The 15,166-nt window shown below is 55.1% G+C and overlaps 5 protein-coding genes across 5 annotated transcripts; 3 read left to right on the forward strand and 2 right to left on the reverse strand.

The window, feature by feature from the left end:
- Window positions 1-1,174: 1,174 nt before the first annotated feature.
- Window positions 1,175-5,479, reverse strand: C8Q71DRAFT_774606 (exodeoxyribonuclease 1). Its single transcript, XM_047924538.1, has 7 exons — window positions 5,226-5,479; window positions 3,714-3,957; window positions 3,109-3,656; window positions 2,828-3,042; window positions 1,777-2,750; window positions 1,429-1,715; window positions 1,175-1,366 (listed from the first exon to the last, which is right to left on the reverse strand). Exons 1-7 carry the CDS (start codon window positions 5,384-5,386, stop codon window positions 1,324-1,326), a joined length of 2,472 nt encoding a protein of 823 aa, XP_047775966.1. The 5' UTR covers window positions 5,387-5,479; the 3' UTR covers window positions 1,175-1,323.
- Window positions 5,480-5,635: 156 nt separating this feature from the next.
- On the reverse strand, window positions 5,636-7,497 carry C8Q71DRAFT_774610 (uncharacterized protein). Its single transcript, XM_047924539.1, has 3 exons — window positions 7,331-7,497; window positions 6,401-7,280; window positions 5,636-6,338 (listed from the first exon to the last, which is right to left on the reverse strand). The coding sequence occupies exons 2-3, from the start codon at window positions 7,227-7,229 to the stop codon at window positions 5,872-5,874; spliced, it is 1,296 nt and encodes a 431-aa protein (XP_047775967.1). The 5' UTR covers window positions 7,230-7,280; window positions 7,331-7,497; the 3' UTR covers window positions 5,636-5,871.
- A 1,175-nt stretch (window positions 7,498-8,672) lies between these two features.
- Window positions 8,673-9,896, forward strand: C8Q71DRAFT_860474 (Alpha/Beta hydrolase protein; the record flags this gene model as incomplete). Its single annotated transcript, XM_047927803.1, has 2 exons — window positions 8,673-9,830; window positions 9,885-9,896. 2 exons carry the CDS (start codon window positions 8,673-8,675, stop codon window positions 9,894-9,896), a joined length of 1,170 nt encoding a protein of 389 aa, XP_047775968.1.
- A 1,576-nt stretch (window positions 9,897-11,472) lies between these two features.
- Window positions 11,473-12,881, forward strand: C8Q71DRAFT_860475 (aromatic compound dioxygenase; the record flags this gene model as incomplete). Its single annotated transcript, XM_047927804.1, has 8 exons — window positions 11,473-11,541; window positions 11,603-11,667; window positions 11,725-11,787; window positions 11,839-12,041; window positions 12,095-12,223; window positions 12,281-12,405; window positions 12,467-12,640; window positions 12,699-12,881. 8 exons carry the CDS (start codon window positions 11,473-11,475, stop codon window positions 12,879-12,881), a joined length of 1,011 nt encoding a protein of 336 aa, XP_047775969.1.
- Window positions 12,882-13,519: 638 nt separating this feature from the next.
- C8Q71DRAFT_774624 (phosphopantothenate-cysteine ligase) lies at window positions 13,520-15,131 on the forward strand. The gene is made up of 7 exons (XM_047924540.1): window positions 13,520-13,627; window positions 13,674-13,870; window positions 13,925-13,959; window positions 14,016-14,044; window positions 14,104-14,495; window positions 14,546-14,668; window positions 14,723-15,131. The coding sequence occupies exons 2-7, from the start codon at window positions 13,715-13,717 to the stop codon at window positions 14,987-14,989; spliced, it is 1,002 nt and encodes a 333-aa protein (XP_047775970.1). The 5' UTR covers window positions 13,520-13,627; window positions 13,674-13,714; the 3' UTR covers window positions 14,990-15,131.
- Window positions 15,132-15,166: the final 35 nt, after the last annotated feature.

Genomic DNA, 15,166 nt, shown 5'->3' on the forward strand with positions numbered 1-15,166 from the left:
GTGCGACGCGGCCGATTCATTGTAGTAGGCGGAGGTCGGTTGCGCGGGCTCGCAGAAGGCGGGATGCGAGTTAGAGAACTGCATCGGCTGGTCCCCCATGGGCCAAGCGTGCTGAGGCGATATGGAGGTATATCCTGCGCCAGTGTTCGGCCCTGCGGCAGGTGCTTGGACGTTCGGTCCTGCGTAAGACCCGACGTTGTATCGTGGCGTCGACGAGACGTTCGTCTGAGAGAAGTGCTCGCCGTATGCGAAGGTGGCGTTCGGTATCCGTAGCGTGTTCGGAGGGGAGCGAGAAAGAGTTTCGCTGTGCCTGCGCAAGAAACCGGCCATGGTGTTCTCGCCAAACATCTAGGGCTTGAACGACGGGGACCTGCGTCAGTACGCCACAGCGCCAAAGTATAAAGGGACTTACCGTAAGCTCCGGTCGATCCTACGCTGTTGGGGGTGGGAGGGCGAGCCGACTGAGCTGCGAGACGGTGGTCTTTAGACTCGGAGGATGTTCACTTATGACTGCGACATGAGCAACTCATCAGTTGCAACGCGCAATTCATATGGCCGGAAGTTCGGACACGAGACAGGAGGGTGCCAAACCTACCATAGGCGGCGACAGCACTGGAATAACGTGAGATACGAGAAGTTGCCTCCCTTGTCCTAATCTGAGAAGGCTACCGCGCGACTTCCAACTGCCATGTTATCTCGTTGCATCAAGGTGCATCAAACAGCAGCTGACCAAATGTGCGAATCAGGCAAGGAACTTCCCGCCTCTCTGTGTCCGAGATCTAGGTGGATGAAGCGTCATCGGAGGCTGAAGTGAAGCTGCAGCCAAGCCCTGCGATGCAGTAGCACCTGCGGATTGTGCCCGGGCAGTCTGGATAGTCCGCCGCTCGGGCGGCACCCCTTAGGCGTCTGTGAGTGACACGCAACCAGATGGCTCTTACTGGATGGTAGGTTTGCATTGCCTCTTTCGATTCCGCGGGACGGATTGGTCGACCATGGCGCCGGCTTCTAAGGCTCCGCGGCTATTTCAACGCGACCGATTGTGTTCTTGTTGGTCGAGATCGGTCTGCCGTAATAGCATCCTTGACCACGGGCAGATGCGAGATACATCCCGCCGCCTTGCTTCTCTCAGCAGGCACTCGTCTGAGCCTTGATCTGTGTACTGCAAGAGCTTTTGCCTGCTGTCGCCCTTACGCGTGCCCAGAAGGTGCGATGTCATTAGATGCAATCGATAGCAATGCGAATAAGGGAGAATGGACCAATCACACCACGTAACGTGCACGAATCTTCCGTCGATAGTTTCCCAGAGCGACGATACCACCAATATCAGATCCTGCACGGACCGACCGAATCTTCAACACCCGCCCACCTGTACGCCCCGTGTACTGTGTGAGGTCATTCATGTGGCTATTGGGAAGATCCATGACCTACCTGAACTCGGCGAATCTATTCCGACTCGCACCGGCACTATCCTCTCCCTGCTCCGAATTCGCTGTATCGGGCCGCGAAGAGGTACCACGAAGAAGTCCACCTCTAGGTGTTTTCTTCACCGTCTCGGTAAATACCAAACTTCGCCTTCTGCCCGCTGAATGTAGATTCTGCTGTTTGCCTTTGTGCTTGGAATTATTTGTAGCAGATTGTGGCCGACGCTGTTGCAACGGTCGATGGCGGCCCTCGGGCGTAATGGTGGTCTCCCTTCGTTTCAGTGGCGTTTGGGGCTAGGCATACATGCATTAGCAACACGAATGGGATCAGTCCAAGACAACGACTTGACTCAACTGGAGCAACGGCAGGCGACCTCGCACCGCGACCCCACCTTTCCCACCAACCGTGCGCGACTTTGGCATGGCGAGCAGCTGCATTCTGTGAATTTGTCACCTCGTCCGTGTCTTCCGCCTCCGTGAGTGCCTGCGCGCACGCGTCTGCTTCGCCTTGCGACGGGATATCACTCGGTGTCACGGGTCCCGACGAGGTACTCGCACTGCTGGGTGAGGGGTCCAGCGGGCCAGAACATTCAATGTCACTTGTCCTGTCGTCCCACTCCCAGTCACATTCCCCAAGAATGTGTTGAAGATCGGGTCCAGCGCCGTCATTCCGGGCATGATGACCTCGCCTCCTGCGTTCTCTTTTGGATGGCGTGTTTGGGACTAAGACAATGCCACCGTCATGGGAGACCACAGACGTCGCTCTAGCCGCATCCATGTTCATTGAAAACCTGGTTTGTCGTGCAGCGACAGGGGGGCTCGACAGGATGTCCGCTCCGAAGTCTTCTTCTTCTTCCACATCAAGCTGAGCCCCGGACCGGACCCTCAGCGGTGACGAGACCTCAGGACTATCCCATCGTCTCATAGAAGGCGATGGCGAGATGTAGCCGTCCTCCTGTTCTACTGCACCCGCGTCTTCCATGAAGACTTCGTCATCGTCTGCACACGGGACGTTTTCCTTGTCCTTGCCTGCGTCTAGCGTGATGCGAGATGGGCCTGCAACGGGATAGTCGGGTTCCTCGCTAGCGATCGCGTCTTCGTCCTCCCCTCCAAATGACGATTGACGGACGTCAAAGAACTTCGAGTTCCTGACTTCCCTCGAAGGACCTTCACGCTGTGCCCCCTCTTGCTTCTTTCGTTTCACAGCGATATCGTGGTCCATCACTTCCGCTAATGTCCGCTTCCCGCTCGCCCGCCCTGCCGTTATGGAATGTCCCGGAGCGTGCGAGGTGGCGGTCTGTTGTCCACTACTGCCTTCTGCGCGTGGTTCTAGATGGTTCATGCCAGACGTAAAACGATTGTCAGTGGCACACCCAGCGTGTCAGTCTGCGAAATATCGGACTTACTGAAGAAACTCAAAATGCCAACCGTTCCTTTCCCAACGTTCTGGCGGCTTCCGGTAGCCTTTCCACCACCTGGCATCCTTGCGTCCTTCACGTTCAGCGGAATGGTCTTCAGCGCGCGAGGCACGAACGTTGCATTGATATCATCCATAGGCAGCAGACTAATCGGGCATGCGTCGCCTTCCGCTACCTGTTTGGCTAAAGCTGGCTCGATGTCACTGAAAACATGCGTCGTCAGTGTCATCATGCGTGGAGACTTGGACCGCACTGTGATCATCTCTCACCTTCCGACGTACGCGTCAGTCTCAGCATCCAACCGTTCGCCTTCCGCCGGTTCCGTTAGATGGACCAGACGCTTCTGCCTCGGATCGTACACCCGTTGATACAAGAATACGCGCTCTGCTAACTTGAAGGCATCCAGGTACCCATCCGGCACCTTCTTCTTCCCTTCCAACATCAACATTCGTACCGCATTCTCCACGGTCTTATGCTTTCGTAAAAGCGACCATGCTGTCTTCAACCCGACGCCCGGTATGCTCGCCAGGTAGTCGCAGCCGCTAAGGATAGCCATTCGCCGAAATTGGGCATCCGACCAGCCTAGAAGGGGCATCCCGCCGGCGGCCCCGGCGGACCCAAAGTCCCCGCGAGAGATGCACGTGACGACGCTCTCAACGACGTCTAATTTCAAGAGCACCTTCCTGCACCCGAACACGAGAAGGTCAGAATCCTCCGTGATTACGCCGTCGACGACACCGATGCGCTCCAGATACGCAAGCTGTGCATCGGCTTCATACGGCGCAACCACGTAGGGGATGCCCTCCGCCCGCAATGCCTGGACCGTGTGTTCGTCGGTCAACAGTATTCAAGGAGCGTGGGGGAGCACACTGACCTTGATAAGCTGATATGCCATCTGAGGCGTAACGTCGATACACTTCACGTAGTACTCTCGGGCTTGGGTGTGCTTGCCCTGCGCTGCGAATGCGTTCGCGCGTGCGAGGTTCTCATCTCGACGTTTCTTGCGCTCCGACTCGGTCCCTTGCTTCGCTGGAAGCGGCCCACCGTCGAATACGACGTATGGCTGTATGCGATGATGTCGCAGCAGGCGCACGCGATGCATGGCATAATCGACATATCTATGAGCACGCGTGTCAGCTCAATGAATGGAGACAATGAACTCGAAGTGAAGCAGAGGTGAACAGGCCGGAATTCGCATCAAGGATAGGCAAATGGGATGTGGCGTTCAATGTCGCTGTACGGGCCTTCAAGAAACGTAACTGGTACAGGCAGCGGCCCCGCTTGCCTTGTGAGATTTGTGGTCGCATCGATTCCGTTGCACAACGCGCACACCCGCCATGGCAGAGTGCAAATTCCGCTACTTCGACATCAACGCGAGGCCTCCGGGACGGGCACCCAATGCATCTGGACTCCCACATCGCAGTGTTGTCACCGCAATATAGAGACCATTCCATTCATCCGATTGCAGCAATATTCAATACTAGAGTGAATACTGCTTCCTATTGTAGCTTCTGGTTCGGGTAAAGATGGCTCGAACAAGGTGGCCGCCGGAACCTCCCATAAATGTTATGGATCCATCTGGGCGCAGCCTCTAGTATCGCCGACGATAGGCGCACCGAACGACTGCCGCCATGACACAGTCAGCTAGCATTGACAGCATGACCGCCAGTCTGAGCTGACCCAACGCGCCAGCTCGACGTCCCGACAGGGTCAAAGTCTCGTATTGCAAAGACGTGCGGGCGGCAGCTCGGATTGTTTCCCGCTACTCTTGCATCCGCCGCTGTGCCCCAAATCTGAGTTTCTCGTCGTCTCCGCTGAGAAACCAGACGGACCGAGACGAGGCGAGCCATCGATGCCATTCGCCGTGACTAATGCCTGGTGCCGACAGCACACGGTGCCCATCGCGAAGACGGCCGCCCATGGTGTTCGCAGGCCAGGCACCGATCAGACACGGCGAACAGCGCGGTTTCCCAAGGCGGAGAAGCCGGCACGCATCCGTCAAGAGTTGGGCTGCATCCCACACCCTGCCCACGAAACGAGCTTCTCTAGCAAATAGCAAGCACGTCGCAGGTTTGATCATAACTTCGCATCATCCAGGAGTTCCAGGCTGTGCGAAAGCAACCATCCAGCAGGCAGACGGCTCGTCAACGTGCCTCAGCCTGCCTCGCAGTTGGTCTGAGGTGACGGCGCCACTATTCTCCCGAACGAGGACGCAGGGTAGAGAAACGCGAACGCACGAGTTCCGCTTCATCTCCAGAGTCCAGTTCTGGAGAAACAGGGCATTGCGTTGACTATGTCATCCTGAACCGTCTCACAACCTGCCTACCACCCGGCGAGACATGCCACAGACCGGCGACGCTCCTGTCAGAAGCGGGAAATCACTCACTTGTGTGTTCTCCTCCCCGTAGCAAGCTCCGCGGCACATCCGTATGTCCCTTTATGCAGCCAGACGTACGCGTCCACGGCAATGGTCTGTCCCGCGAAGTCGGAGAGTGGCCGAGTGACCTGAATGTCCTTCAATAGAGGAAGTAGACCAGAGATTCCCATATCACAGCCAAGCCTCCATGTGAGTTATTCAAGTTTAGAGAGGTAAGGCAAGCGAGTCCAGGATTCCACTTCGAGGTTGGTGTCGAGTAGGAGTTGTTGGGCGGCGGCCTCGGACAGACGCGGACGCGTGACAAAACGCGTCGCGTCACAGCGTGACGTAGGCTGCTCCAACGCGACCCACATGACCGTGGCTAGTGCACGTACCGTACAGTGTGCGTACTGAACTCACTCGTCAGACGTTGCATATACTTGTTGAGCATGACAATCGGATATACAACCTCGTACCATACTAGTACATAGAGCTGGAGATCAAACAAGACATTGAAAACAAGCAGACAATCGTACAAATACATTCGGGCCATAAAGGTCACTGCTCTGGTAAGTACCACGACGAGCTCATACTTGATAATGAGGTTTTCCCTTTCAAGGGAGACTCAGAGGACATAAAAATTGAGACGAGACTGGTATAACTGATGCAACCGACATTACTCGCCGCTGAGATCCATCTCTTCAACCAAAGCCTCCTCCCCTTCGACATTCCCTGGCATGCCCCAGAACGTGGTATGGCTTGTCACGGTCGCATGTAGTCCCGCAGCCGTTGCAAGCCCAGTAGAGGCCTTCAGGAGAGGTGTGATCTGTGGTCTTGAGAGCATGTTCCCGGCTTTCACGAACACATGGAACGAGAAGTGGAAGCGAACGGCGATGGCGGGGCAGCGAGAGTGCAGAGCGAGTAGAATCGCGTCCAGGCCTGCGAAGGGCATCTGTTCTTCGACGAGACGGTGGGATTGCATGAGGGAGAAGCGCATCTCAACCACACGGAGGCTGCAATGGCCCGCGATATCCGAGAAGAGAGCTTGGATGTCGTCTGCTACGGATATGTCTGTCGATACACACCAGTGCAATGAGATAAAATGCAACTGAGCGAAGTGCGAAAGATTGAGGAGATGTATAACTGCGTTGACCAGATCAGAACCACGAACAGCACTAGAAAAAGGCGAGTCTTTTTTCACTCACATTGATGTGTGATGCACAAGTGTTGTATAGTCTCCGTTGATCGCATGAGCATGTCGGAGACAGAACGCCCGGTCAGCGGGATATCGAGCTCACTGAGGTCGAGAGTGCGTAAAGCAAGCTGGAACGGGGGTTTGACGATGAAATCCAGTAGGTTGACGGTGAGATAGTCGGAAGACTGGCCATGAAGGTGGAACTCCTGAATCTTGATTGGGACAATGACCTGCACTTCCCGCTCAAGGGGCATGTTAGTGAGGCCAATCGGGGCGTCGGCTGATAGTCGAACGTCTTTGAGGCGCAGTATTGATAGACAAGGGAAGAAGGTGAAAAGCTGTGGAATGATATGGGGATATCGGGTGACGTTGTCGATGAGCTCTAGTTCTATGAGCTTGTTGAAGGGGAATAGGCCCTTAAGGACGCGCCTAGGAACGGACTCAGGATCGTGATCCTGAGCCCGCTCGACTACGCTCACCCAGTCCCACCCGCGTAGGCTGAGGTGCTCCACGTTCGGCATACGACGGTGGCCAATCCGGCGCACGATGTCTTCGAACAATGGCTGGAGTGCGCAACCGAGGCTGATATCGATCAACTCGAATTTGCGAATGTATCGTCCGACGTCCGACCCTTTCGACGCAGACGACTCTAGTAAGTGGAGGAATCGAAGCCATCTCGGTGCACCTTGCACTCTGACGTGCTCGAAGAGGTACCGTTGAGACAACGGGACCCATTCCCGGCACGCCAGAGTGCATGTCTTCAGTGCAACTCGGTCTTCCCGCAACATTTCGATCCATCGCTCGTAGACTTCTGGTGGAGGGTGGAGCGGTCCTCCCATTGTTGTTCGAGCTGTTCTTCGACTGCCCAGTGTGGCGTGCGGTGGCGTTTTCTTCTAGTACGTCAGCTCGTGAAATTGCGATGACGCGACACACAACATACCTCCACGACGGTCTGCCAGACAAAGCGCGTTGTACAAAAGTCAGCCCAGAGGGTCGGGGCCGGAGCTAGGAGTACTTGGATCAAAAGTGAAGTACGCTCACACACAACAAGAGGAGAGGCGGCTGGTCTCGTCTTCGTGCCACGGGTGACACTGATAAGTACTGCTTCTCGGGGTACAATCACGTGCAGCCTGTATGCGCGCAGCGGTGAGCGGTCCCGGTCATCGATTGTCAATATTGTCAGAGCGTTGTCAGAGCGTGCGCCAAACTTAAAAACAGCTTGCGTTGAGACGGAGCACGTTTGGTGACTGCGAATTCGAAGTATAATGAGACATACCGTCTTCGGTTTCCACTCAGGGACCCTCCTAGATGCATGTTTGAAGTCGAGACTTTGACATCCCATGTCGCATTATACTGAAGCAAGCGACAAAGACACTGGTCCAGGATAAGCAACGTCTCAGATCTCAGAGATGGAAGGTGGTACGATTGTGAGTAGGGCTATGTACTGCCAAATTTGTCGTCAGTGGGGCTGTGACTTGGAGCCTATATCTATGCCTCGATACGATGATATTGCAGTGATACTATAGCGGAGGAAAGACGAGTAAGTTGCAGACGTCGACGTTGGTTCTGTCTCGTGTGACTGTGTGAGTTCGGCTATTATGGTATGCAACGGAGACTAGTCAAGTTCGAGTCGTACATTGCACCGTGCATTGGCGTGCAAGCAAGACGCGCTACATTGCTCGGCTTTCGCCGGTGGCATGGCCAAATAACGCGTTCACAATCGTGACACAACGCAAAGCGAACACAGAGGGTAATTATACGCAGCACAGTTACTAGGAAGTAGTCTACATGAATGCCCGCGACAAGCGCGACATCTTGGTAGACCGCCTTTCATTGCCTATATCAAGTAAGTACTTTAGGGCTGACAGTGAGCGTTGTCTCGATGTGAGCGCTACTTATTCGACCCGTAACATGTCACGTATTCAGTGACAGTCCCACGATACATGCTCAGCAACGTGACTCAGTAGTAAGTAGAGCGAGATTTGAGTCTTCCTTGAGTCTTCCTGAATCCTGATCTCCTATCCTTCAGTACTTGTCTCTGAATCTCTGTCTTTATTCGGAGCGCAATGCTAGTGCGAGCAGTGCTGACATGACGAGATGCCCGTGCTCGTAGAGCTGTCCCAACTATTGGAGTCGAATTTCGCAGGATCACCACTGTGGGACTTCAGAGCAATCCCGTGCTCCGCAGCAATATAAGGAGAGAGTTCAGGAAACTGGTATGTTGTCGTGTCTTCGCAGGGGCAATCAGCATAATATCACCCGTGTCGCAGCAGTACCCTAGTATGGCCTCATACAGCAACCGCTTGCCCGACGGTGTGTCGTCCAGGATGGTCCCAGTCGCGGATCTGGACATGCACATACTCGAAGCCGGCGACCCAGCCCGCCCCCTTATCCTCCTGCTGCACGGCTTCCCCGAGCTCGCCTTCTCCTGGCGCGAGGTCATCCTACCGATCGCGCAGCTGGGCTATCGCGTCGTCGTCCCCGATCAACGGGGCTTTGGCCGCACTCGGAACCGCAGTCAGTCTGGCACAGATACTTCTGTTCGCTATGAAGACGACCCCCGTCCGTATCGGATACTGAACATCGTCCGGGATGCCATCGCGCTCGTGTACGCCCTAGGATACCGCACTGTCGCTGCCGTGCTAGGACATGACGCCGGCTCGCCCATTGCCGCGTACTGTACACTCATCCGCCCGGACATCTTCCAGTCCGTCGTCATGATGTCCGCGCCGTTCGGTGGCCCGCCGCCTCTCCACTTCGACGTTGATCGGGCGCCCAGCTCCTCGCTACCGAGCATCTTCAGCGCAGAAGCTGGGGCCGCGTTCGCCACGCTAGACCCCCCTCGAAAGCACTACGTACGCTACTTCGCCGGGCCGCGAGCGAACGACGACATAATGAACGCGCCTCAGGGCCTCTACGCCTACCTCCGCGCATACTTCCACATGAAGAGTGCGGACTGGCCGCACAACGATCCTCACGAACTCGCGTCCTATGACCCGTCGGAGCTGGCGAAGCTCCCTCACTACTATATGATGCCGCTCGCTGCGACCATGCCCGAAGCTGTGGCGCCTCACGCGCCTTCAAGCGAAGCCGCCGCGCAGAATCGATGGTTGCCAGACAGCGATCTTGCGGTGTACGTCGTAGAATACGGGCGCACGGGCTTCCAGGGCGGGCTGAACTGGTATCGTGCAATGCAGCCCGAGCTCTCCGACGAACTAGCTATCTTCGCGGGGAGGAAGATAGAGCGCCCGGCGATGTTCCTGTCTGGGAGGAAGGACTGGGGCGTCTTCCAAGCCCCGGGGGCGTTACAGAGGATGAAGAGCGACGCTTGTGCACGGATGGAGGACGAAGACGTCGTCCTCGTTGAGGGTGCAGGTCATTGGGTGCAGCAGGAGCAGCCTGAGGAGGTCGTGAGACAAATCGAGCGGTTCTTGAAGAAGGTGCGTCCACTCCTGTGGATGACATAACGTTGTATTGATCATGGTGCTCGTTAGGTAGTGTTTTGAATATGGCCCTTTCCCTGGAGGCCGGTCTTGTTAAGGTATCGATGTCTACCCGATAGCCTGAGTGCGTTTCAGGACTTGCCAACGCGTACATATGGAGAGAGCTATGCCGTCCCTGGCTCGTAACAGGCTGGCTCCACCCCGACAGTGCGAGATCGTGTTCTTCTATCCCATAAGCGTTAAAGCTTAAACCCCCGCTGAGGTAGCGAACATGCGATCTAGGTTGTACGTTATGATCGGATCGTCGCCACCCATTCTCGGCGTAGCGATCATTTTGATTTTCACTCGGACCATGATTCATGTCCTCGCTGTTCTCACAGGTCATTGGAAGCAGTCGACTGTCGAAATCATATGCTTTGGGTGCCCAAGAGCTGGACATGCGATCTCGATGAGGAGGTTCAGCCTGCCGGCGCTTGGAGCTGCAAGACACCGTGTGGGACGACATGAACCGGCGGTATGTTCTCTATCTGGTTTGCAATACTAGGTACAGTCTCACGCGTACGTATCAGCTGCATGCATATGCATGCGTAGTGTCAAAGCCGTTCTGCGCAGGCTGCTTTCCGGTGTCTACGTTGGCCTTTCGTGGCCACTGATCCGCGTCCAACTTCTCGCCCTGCAGGGAATTCGCGCCTTGCCACCTGTCAAGGAAGGAACATGGGCTTTGGTCATGGAGCAGCTGGCAGGGTCATCTGTGCGCTAAACGCAGGTGGCGGCGGCCGATACTACTGAGTAATGATTTGGTAATAATACTGCTCTCATCCCTTCTTCGCGCACCCAGCTGACTAGCAATTATTCAACGTACAGTCAGACAGAAGACCGCGTCGAAGCGTAACAATTCTGGCACTCTGGAGGGTCGAGAATCCGGGATGCGTCGCGTGCGTGTCAGCCGCAACACCTGAACGGGACTGTCTATTCTGTGCGTTGCGGACGCAGACCTCAGCTCGAGACTCGAGTTGAGTAAGAAACGCTTCTCCGGGTTGGCAAATGCGTTTTGCAGAGCTCGGGTGACCTTCAGATACGGCCGGGAATACGTATGTGCCTACCCGGCGCGTACATATGGCGCCCTCATTTGAGCCTCTCTTGTCAGTGCTCCTAGCGCTCAAACTTCCGTCTGTAATGTGCATGCAATCGGCCAACGATGATTGAATGGACACAGTTATAGCAGCGTGGACGGACGTCAGTGTATGAGTACGTCCATGACACTGCCAAAGATGCGAAGAAGAGACTCGATTAGTCGCCCGCTATTTCTGTGGATGCAGCTTGTGTCGAATAAGGGGCAGAAGCGCGGAAGGCGGGGCGCGGAAGCTTCAGGCGTGATCAAATTTCTGGGCGGACGCCGATGGGCGGTTCTGTACCGTCACTGACAAACAGGCTGGCCTGGTGATACTAATGATTTGCCTCTTATGGTGTACGAACTCTCGCCGCACCCATCGCAAAGCCGTGGTGTCACAATCATGAGGGTCGTATATAAGGGGCCGCGTGCATGGAGCGGAAACACTGCCCTTCCGCTCATCTTCCACTTCCGACTACGACGTCACTTATCTCTAGTATACTTTCCACATCCCAAATCGCCTGAAACATGTCCGAAGCCAACGTAGGAGACCAGGCAGTTCCCAATGGGATGCCTGCACCGCCGTTCTTCTTGCCGGTAAGTTGGATTGGAGTGCGTGCAATGGGGAATATGCGAGTTGATCGTGCACTGTGGACAGTATCCTGACCGGCCGGAGCTCATTACGGAAAACCTCATGAAGCTCGTGGAGCTGACCCCGGATCCGTAAGTGTCAAACGCAGGACAGCTGCATGTGCACTTGAGACTGACATACACCATCAGGCGCCACAGGTTCCTCATCGGGAACCTCATCAAACACTTGCACCAATTCGTGAACGAGACGAGGTGAGGATCGGTGAAATTCAATCCGTGGCCACGATTGAACGTCGTGTGCAGCCTTTCGACGGATGAATGGATGACGGCTCTCCTGTTCCTCACACGCGTGGGCCAGACGTGCACGCCACTGCGACAGGAGTTTATACTCCTGTCCGACACACTCGGTGTCTCCGCGCTCGTCGACGCGATCAACAACCCGCCCGTGAGCGGCGGGACGGAGAGCAGCGTGCTCGGCCCGTTCTACACCGACGACGCGCCAGATGGTCAGCAGTCCTCTCCTTGAGACGCTAAGTGCTGACGTCTTTATGTATTGCAGTTCCTCTGGGCGATTCGATCGCGTCGGAAGGCAAGGGCGATTACATGTATGTCGAGGGTCGCGTGCTCAGCACAGATGGCACTCCTATACCCGATGCCCTCATCGAAACTTGGGAAACCGATGCCTTGGGTGGGTGCTGTTGAACGTATTGCTATTGAGTCGCATCATGAACCTATGGACACACAGGCTTCTATGATACCCAATACAAGGACCGCGAGAAGCCCGATTGCCGCGGTCGTCTGCGCACAGACAAGGAGGGGCATTATGGATACCGTGCAGTAGTTCCGGTTGCATACCCCATCCCCGGAGATGTCGGTCTTCGTCGATCGATTTGTGACGATCAGTACGCTGACATACGTCTGGTGTCTGCAGGGTCCCGTCGGAGATATGCTCCTTAAGCTTGGTCGGCACAACATGCGTCCGAACCACCTACATTTGATTATCGAGGCTCCGGGCTTCAACAAGCTCACGACGGCCCTCTATCCGGTGGGCGATGAGTGGATGAGCAGCGACGCGGTCTTCGGCGTGAAGAAGTCGCTTGTAGTAGTGAGTATCCACCGCAAAATTTACTCCGCGAATTGTTGTACTGATTCCGTCTTGACAGACTCTGAAAGACGTATACGACGACGCGGAGGCGCGCAAACGTGGATTCCCTAAGGGCAACTCATTCAAATTGCTTCAGTTTGACATCATCTTGGTTCCCGAGGCGGAGAACCGGATCGCTCGAGAACAATTCGCACGCGAGCAGGCGACGAGGCTTGAGCAGCAAGGCTTCAAGCTGTCTTGAGCAGGCTCTTCATGTCGTCGGCGGGACGGACGGACGATGAGATTGTTACTGTATCCATACTGGCTTCAACCGCTGTGTACAATATACCTTTCCACAGGTAATGATCGAGGTGCTATGGAATGACATGGCGAGACGACGGTAAAATTAAGATCGTGAACGTCGTCGGAGCTCGAGCTCAGTCGAAGTCAGCACGCGCGTGCACGCCGCGGCTTGGTGTACCTAAGTGAAAACCCTTAAGCTTATCGTCATACGTACGTATTCGAGTCGTACTTCCCAGAAGCGGACGACCACAGGGAGTTGGTATACTCGAGCTCAACGAGAATTATTCATGGCAGATCTCATCTCGATTCAAGTTCCCTACGGTGGGTGGCTGCAGGCAATATGATGCTCATCCTTCAGCGCCATTGCATTCGATCGCACGAATTGGGTAGGGGATTGTACCTCATCGAGAGACATATCCAACTGAGCGTAAGTATAGAAATATGACAGCCAGATCTGAAAACTGAGTACTGAGTTCAGATCTGAGCGACAGGAGGATCCGAGCGAGGTGGACCGTGAAATTAGACGACTACAAGGAGCGCCCGCTTAGTAATAGGAAGCACTGACTGACGAGGCCGGGACAGGCAATGGCATTCCGAATCCTTCGTTCTGCCCCCCTTTTCCGGCTGTGAACAGTCCAGCTCCCAAGAAGACCTCTAGTACGTTGTAGTACGGAAATCGCTTCGGAGGTCAATCAAGGACACTAGGTTTGTCAAGTAGACAAGCCTAATACATCGCTGCTCATAGTGGCAGACTCTAGGCATAGATCTGTTTTCTAGACACCCTTCATCAGGATGTCCACAGACGCCACCACTTTTGAATCTAACTTCTCAGCGGAGAGCTACTATGCGACGCAGTCTCCGCCGCCCAGCCTGGAGCACGATGTGCGGAACGTCCGCGACTTCGTCCGCAAGCACGTCAACGCGGGCAGGAATGTCGTTCTCGTGACGGTAAGCGACAGATTAGGCCATTGCCAAAGAGAGGACTACTGACGGGCATTGCAGAGTGGCGGGACAACTGTTCCGTTGGAACTCAACGTGTGAGCCCTACAGCTCGTCCGCCAGGACACCATGTTCACGCGCGTGTGCATTGCAGCGTTCGTTTTCTGGACAACTTCAGCGCTGGTAGGTCCTCTCTTCATCAGGAAAATCAGGAAGATCTGTCCGCTCACCGTCAAGTACAGGCACTCGTGGAGCAACGTCTGCCGAATACTTCCTGAAGGCAGGCTACGCGGTCATATTCATGCACCGTCAATTCAGCCTGCAGCCCTTCAGCAGACACTATTCACACTCGACGCATCCGTTTCTTGATTTCCTAGAAATCGAGAAGGACGACAATCATTCGTCCGCACGGATCAATGTCACGGAGAAGGAGCGCGCACCGTTGCTGGAGGTTCTCACCGCTTACAAGAGCGCACACACCGCGGGTCTCTTACACACACTCAATTTCGTCACAGTGAACGACTACCTCTGGCTCCTGCGCGCCGTGAGCCAAGAGCTTGCTGTTCTGGGACGGCGCGCGTTGTACTACCTTGCCGCCGCCGTCAGCGATTTCTTCCTACCAAGACAGAAGATGGTGAGTTGATGAGACTCTTGTATTTCCTGCATTTCTGACGACTCCGGTAGTCTGAGCACAAGATACAATCAGGGAAGGGCAGCCTGCACATAGAGATGGATCAGGTTCCGAAGATTCTGAAGCCCCTAGTGTCCGAGTGGACACAAGGGCAAGCCTTCATCGTGTCCTTCAAGGCGAGTATACGTCTATCTTCATCCATATCGGATACTGATTCCGTTCATTTACAGCTTGAGACCGATCCGTCGCTCCTTGTGCCCAAAGCGCGCCAGGCACTCGCTCGGTATGGCCACCAAGTGGTGATCGGCAATGATCTACACACTCGCAAGCACCAGGTCATCTTTGTATCGCCATCTCCGGGGCTAGACAACGAGTACGTCGAGACTTGGGTACGGATAGACCCGTCGCAAGACTTAACAAAGGAGGTAGAGGAGGATATCGTCGCAGAGCTTGTGCACAGGCATCGCGCCTGGATAGAGACGTCGCCCACCTCATAGACCAGTAGTCATGTATAGCATGTACTATCTACGACCTACATGCGCTCTGGGATCTCTGCGAAATTCTTGCTGTATTCAGGGCATGAAAGCCAGTGATACGCCCACCATCAACGCCGTAACTACTCAAGACTGGAGAAGAGAACCTGTCTAACAATACAACTTAGATCAAGGCTATTG

Source organism: Rhodofomes roseus, assembly GCF_022264815.1.
Source record: "Rhodofomes roseus strain CIRM-BRFM 1785 chromosome Unknown C8Q71scaffold_19, whole genome shotgun sequence".
Classification (NCBI taxonomy): Eukaryota; Fungi; Basidiomycota; class Agaricomycetes; order Polyporales; family Fomitopsidaceae; genus Rhodofomes; species Rhodofomes roseus.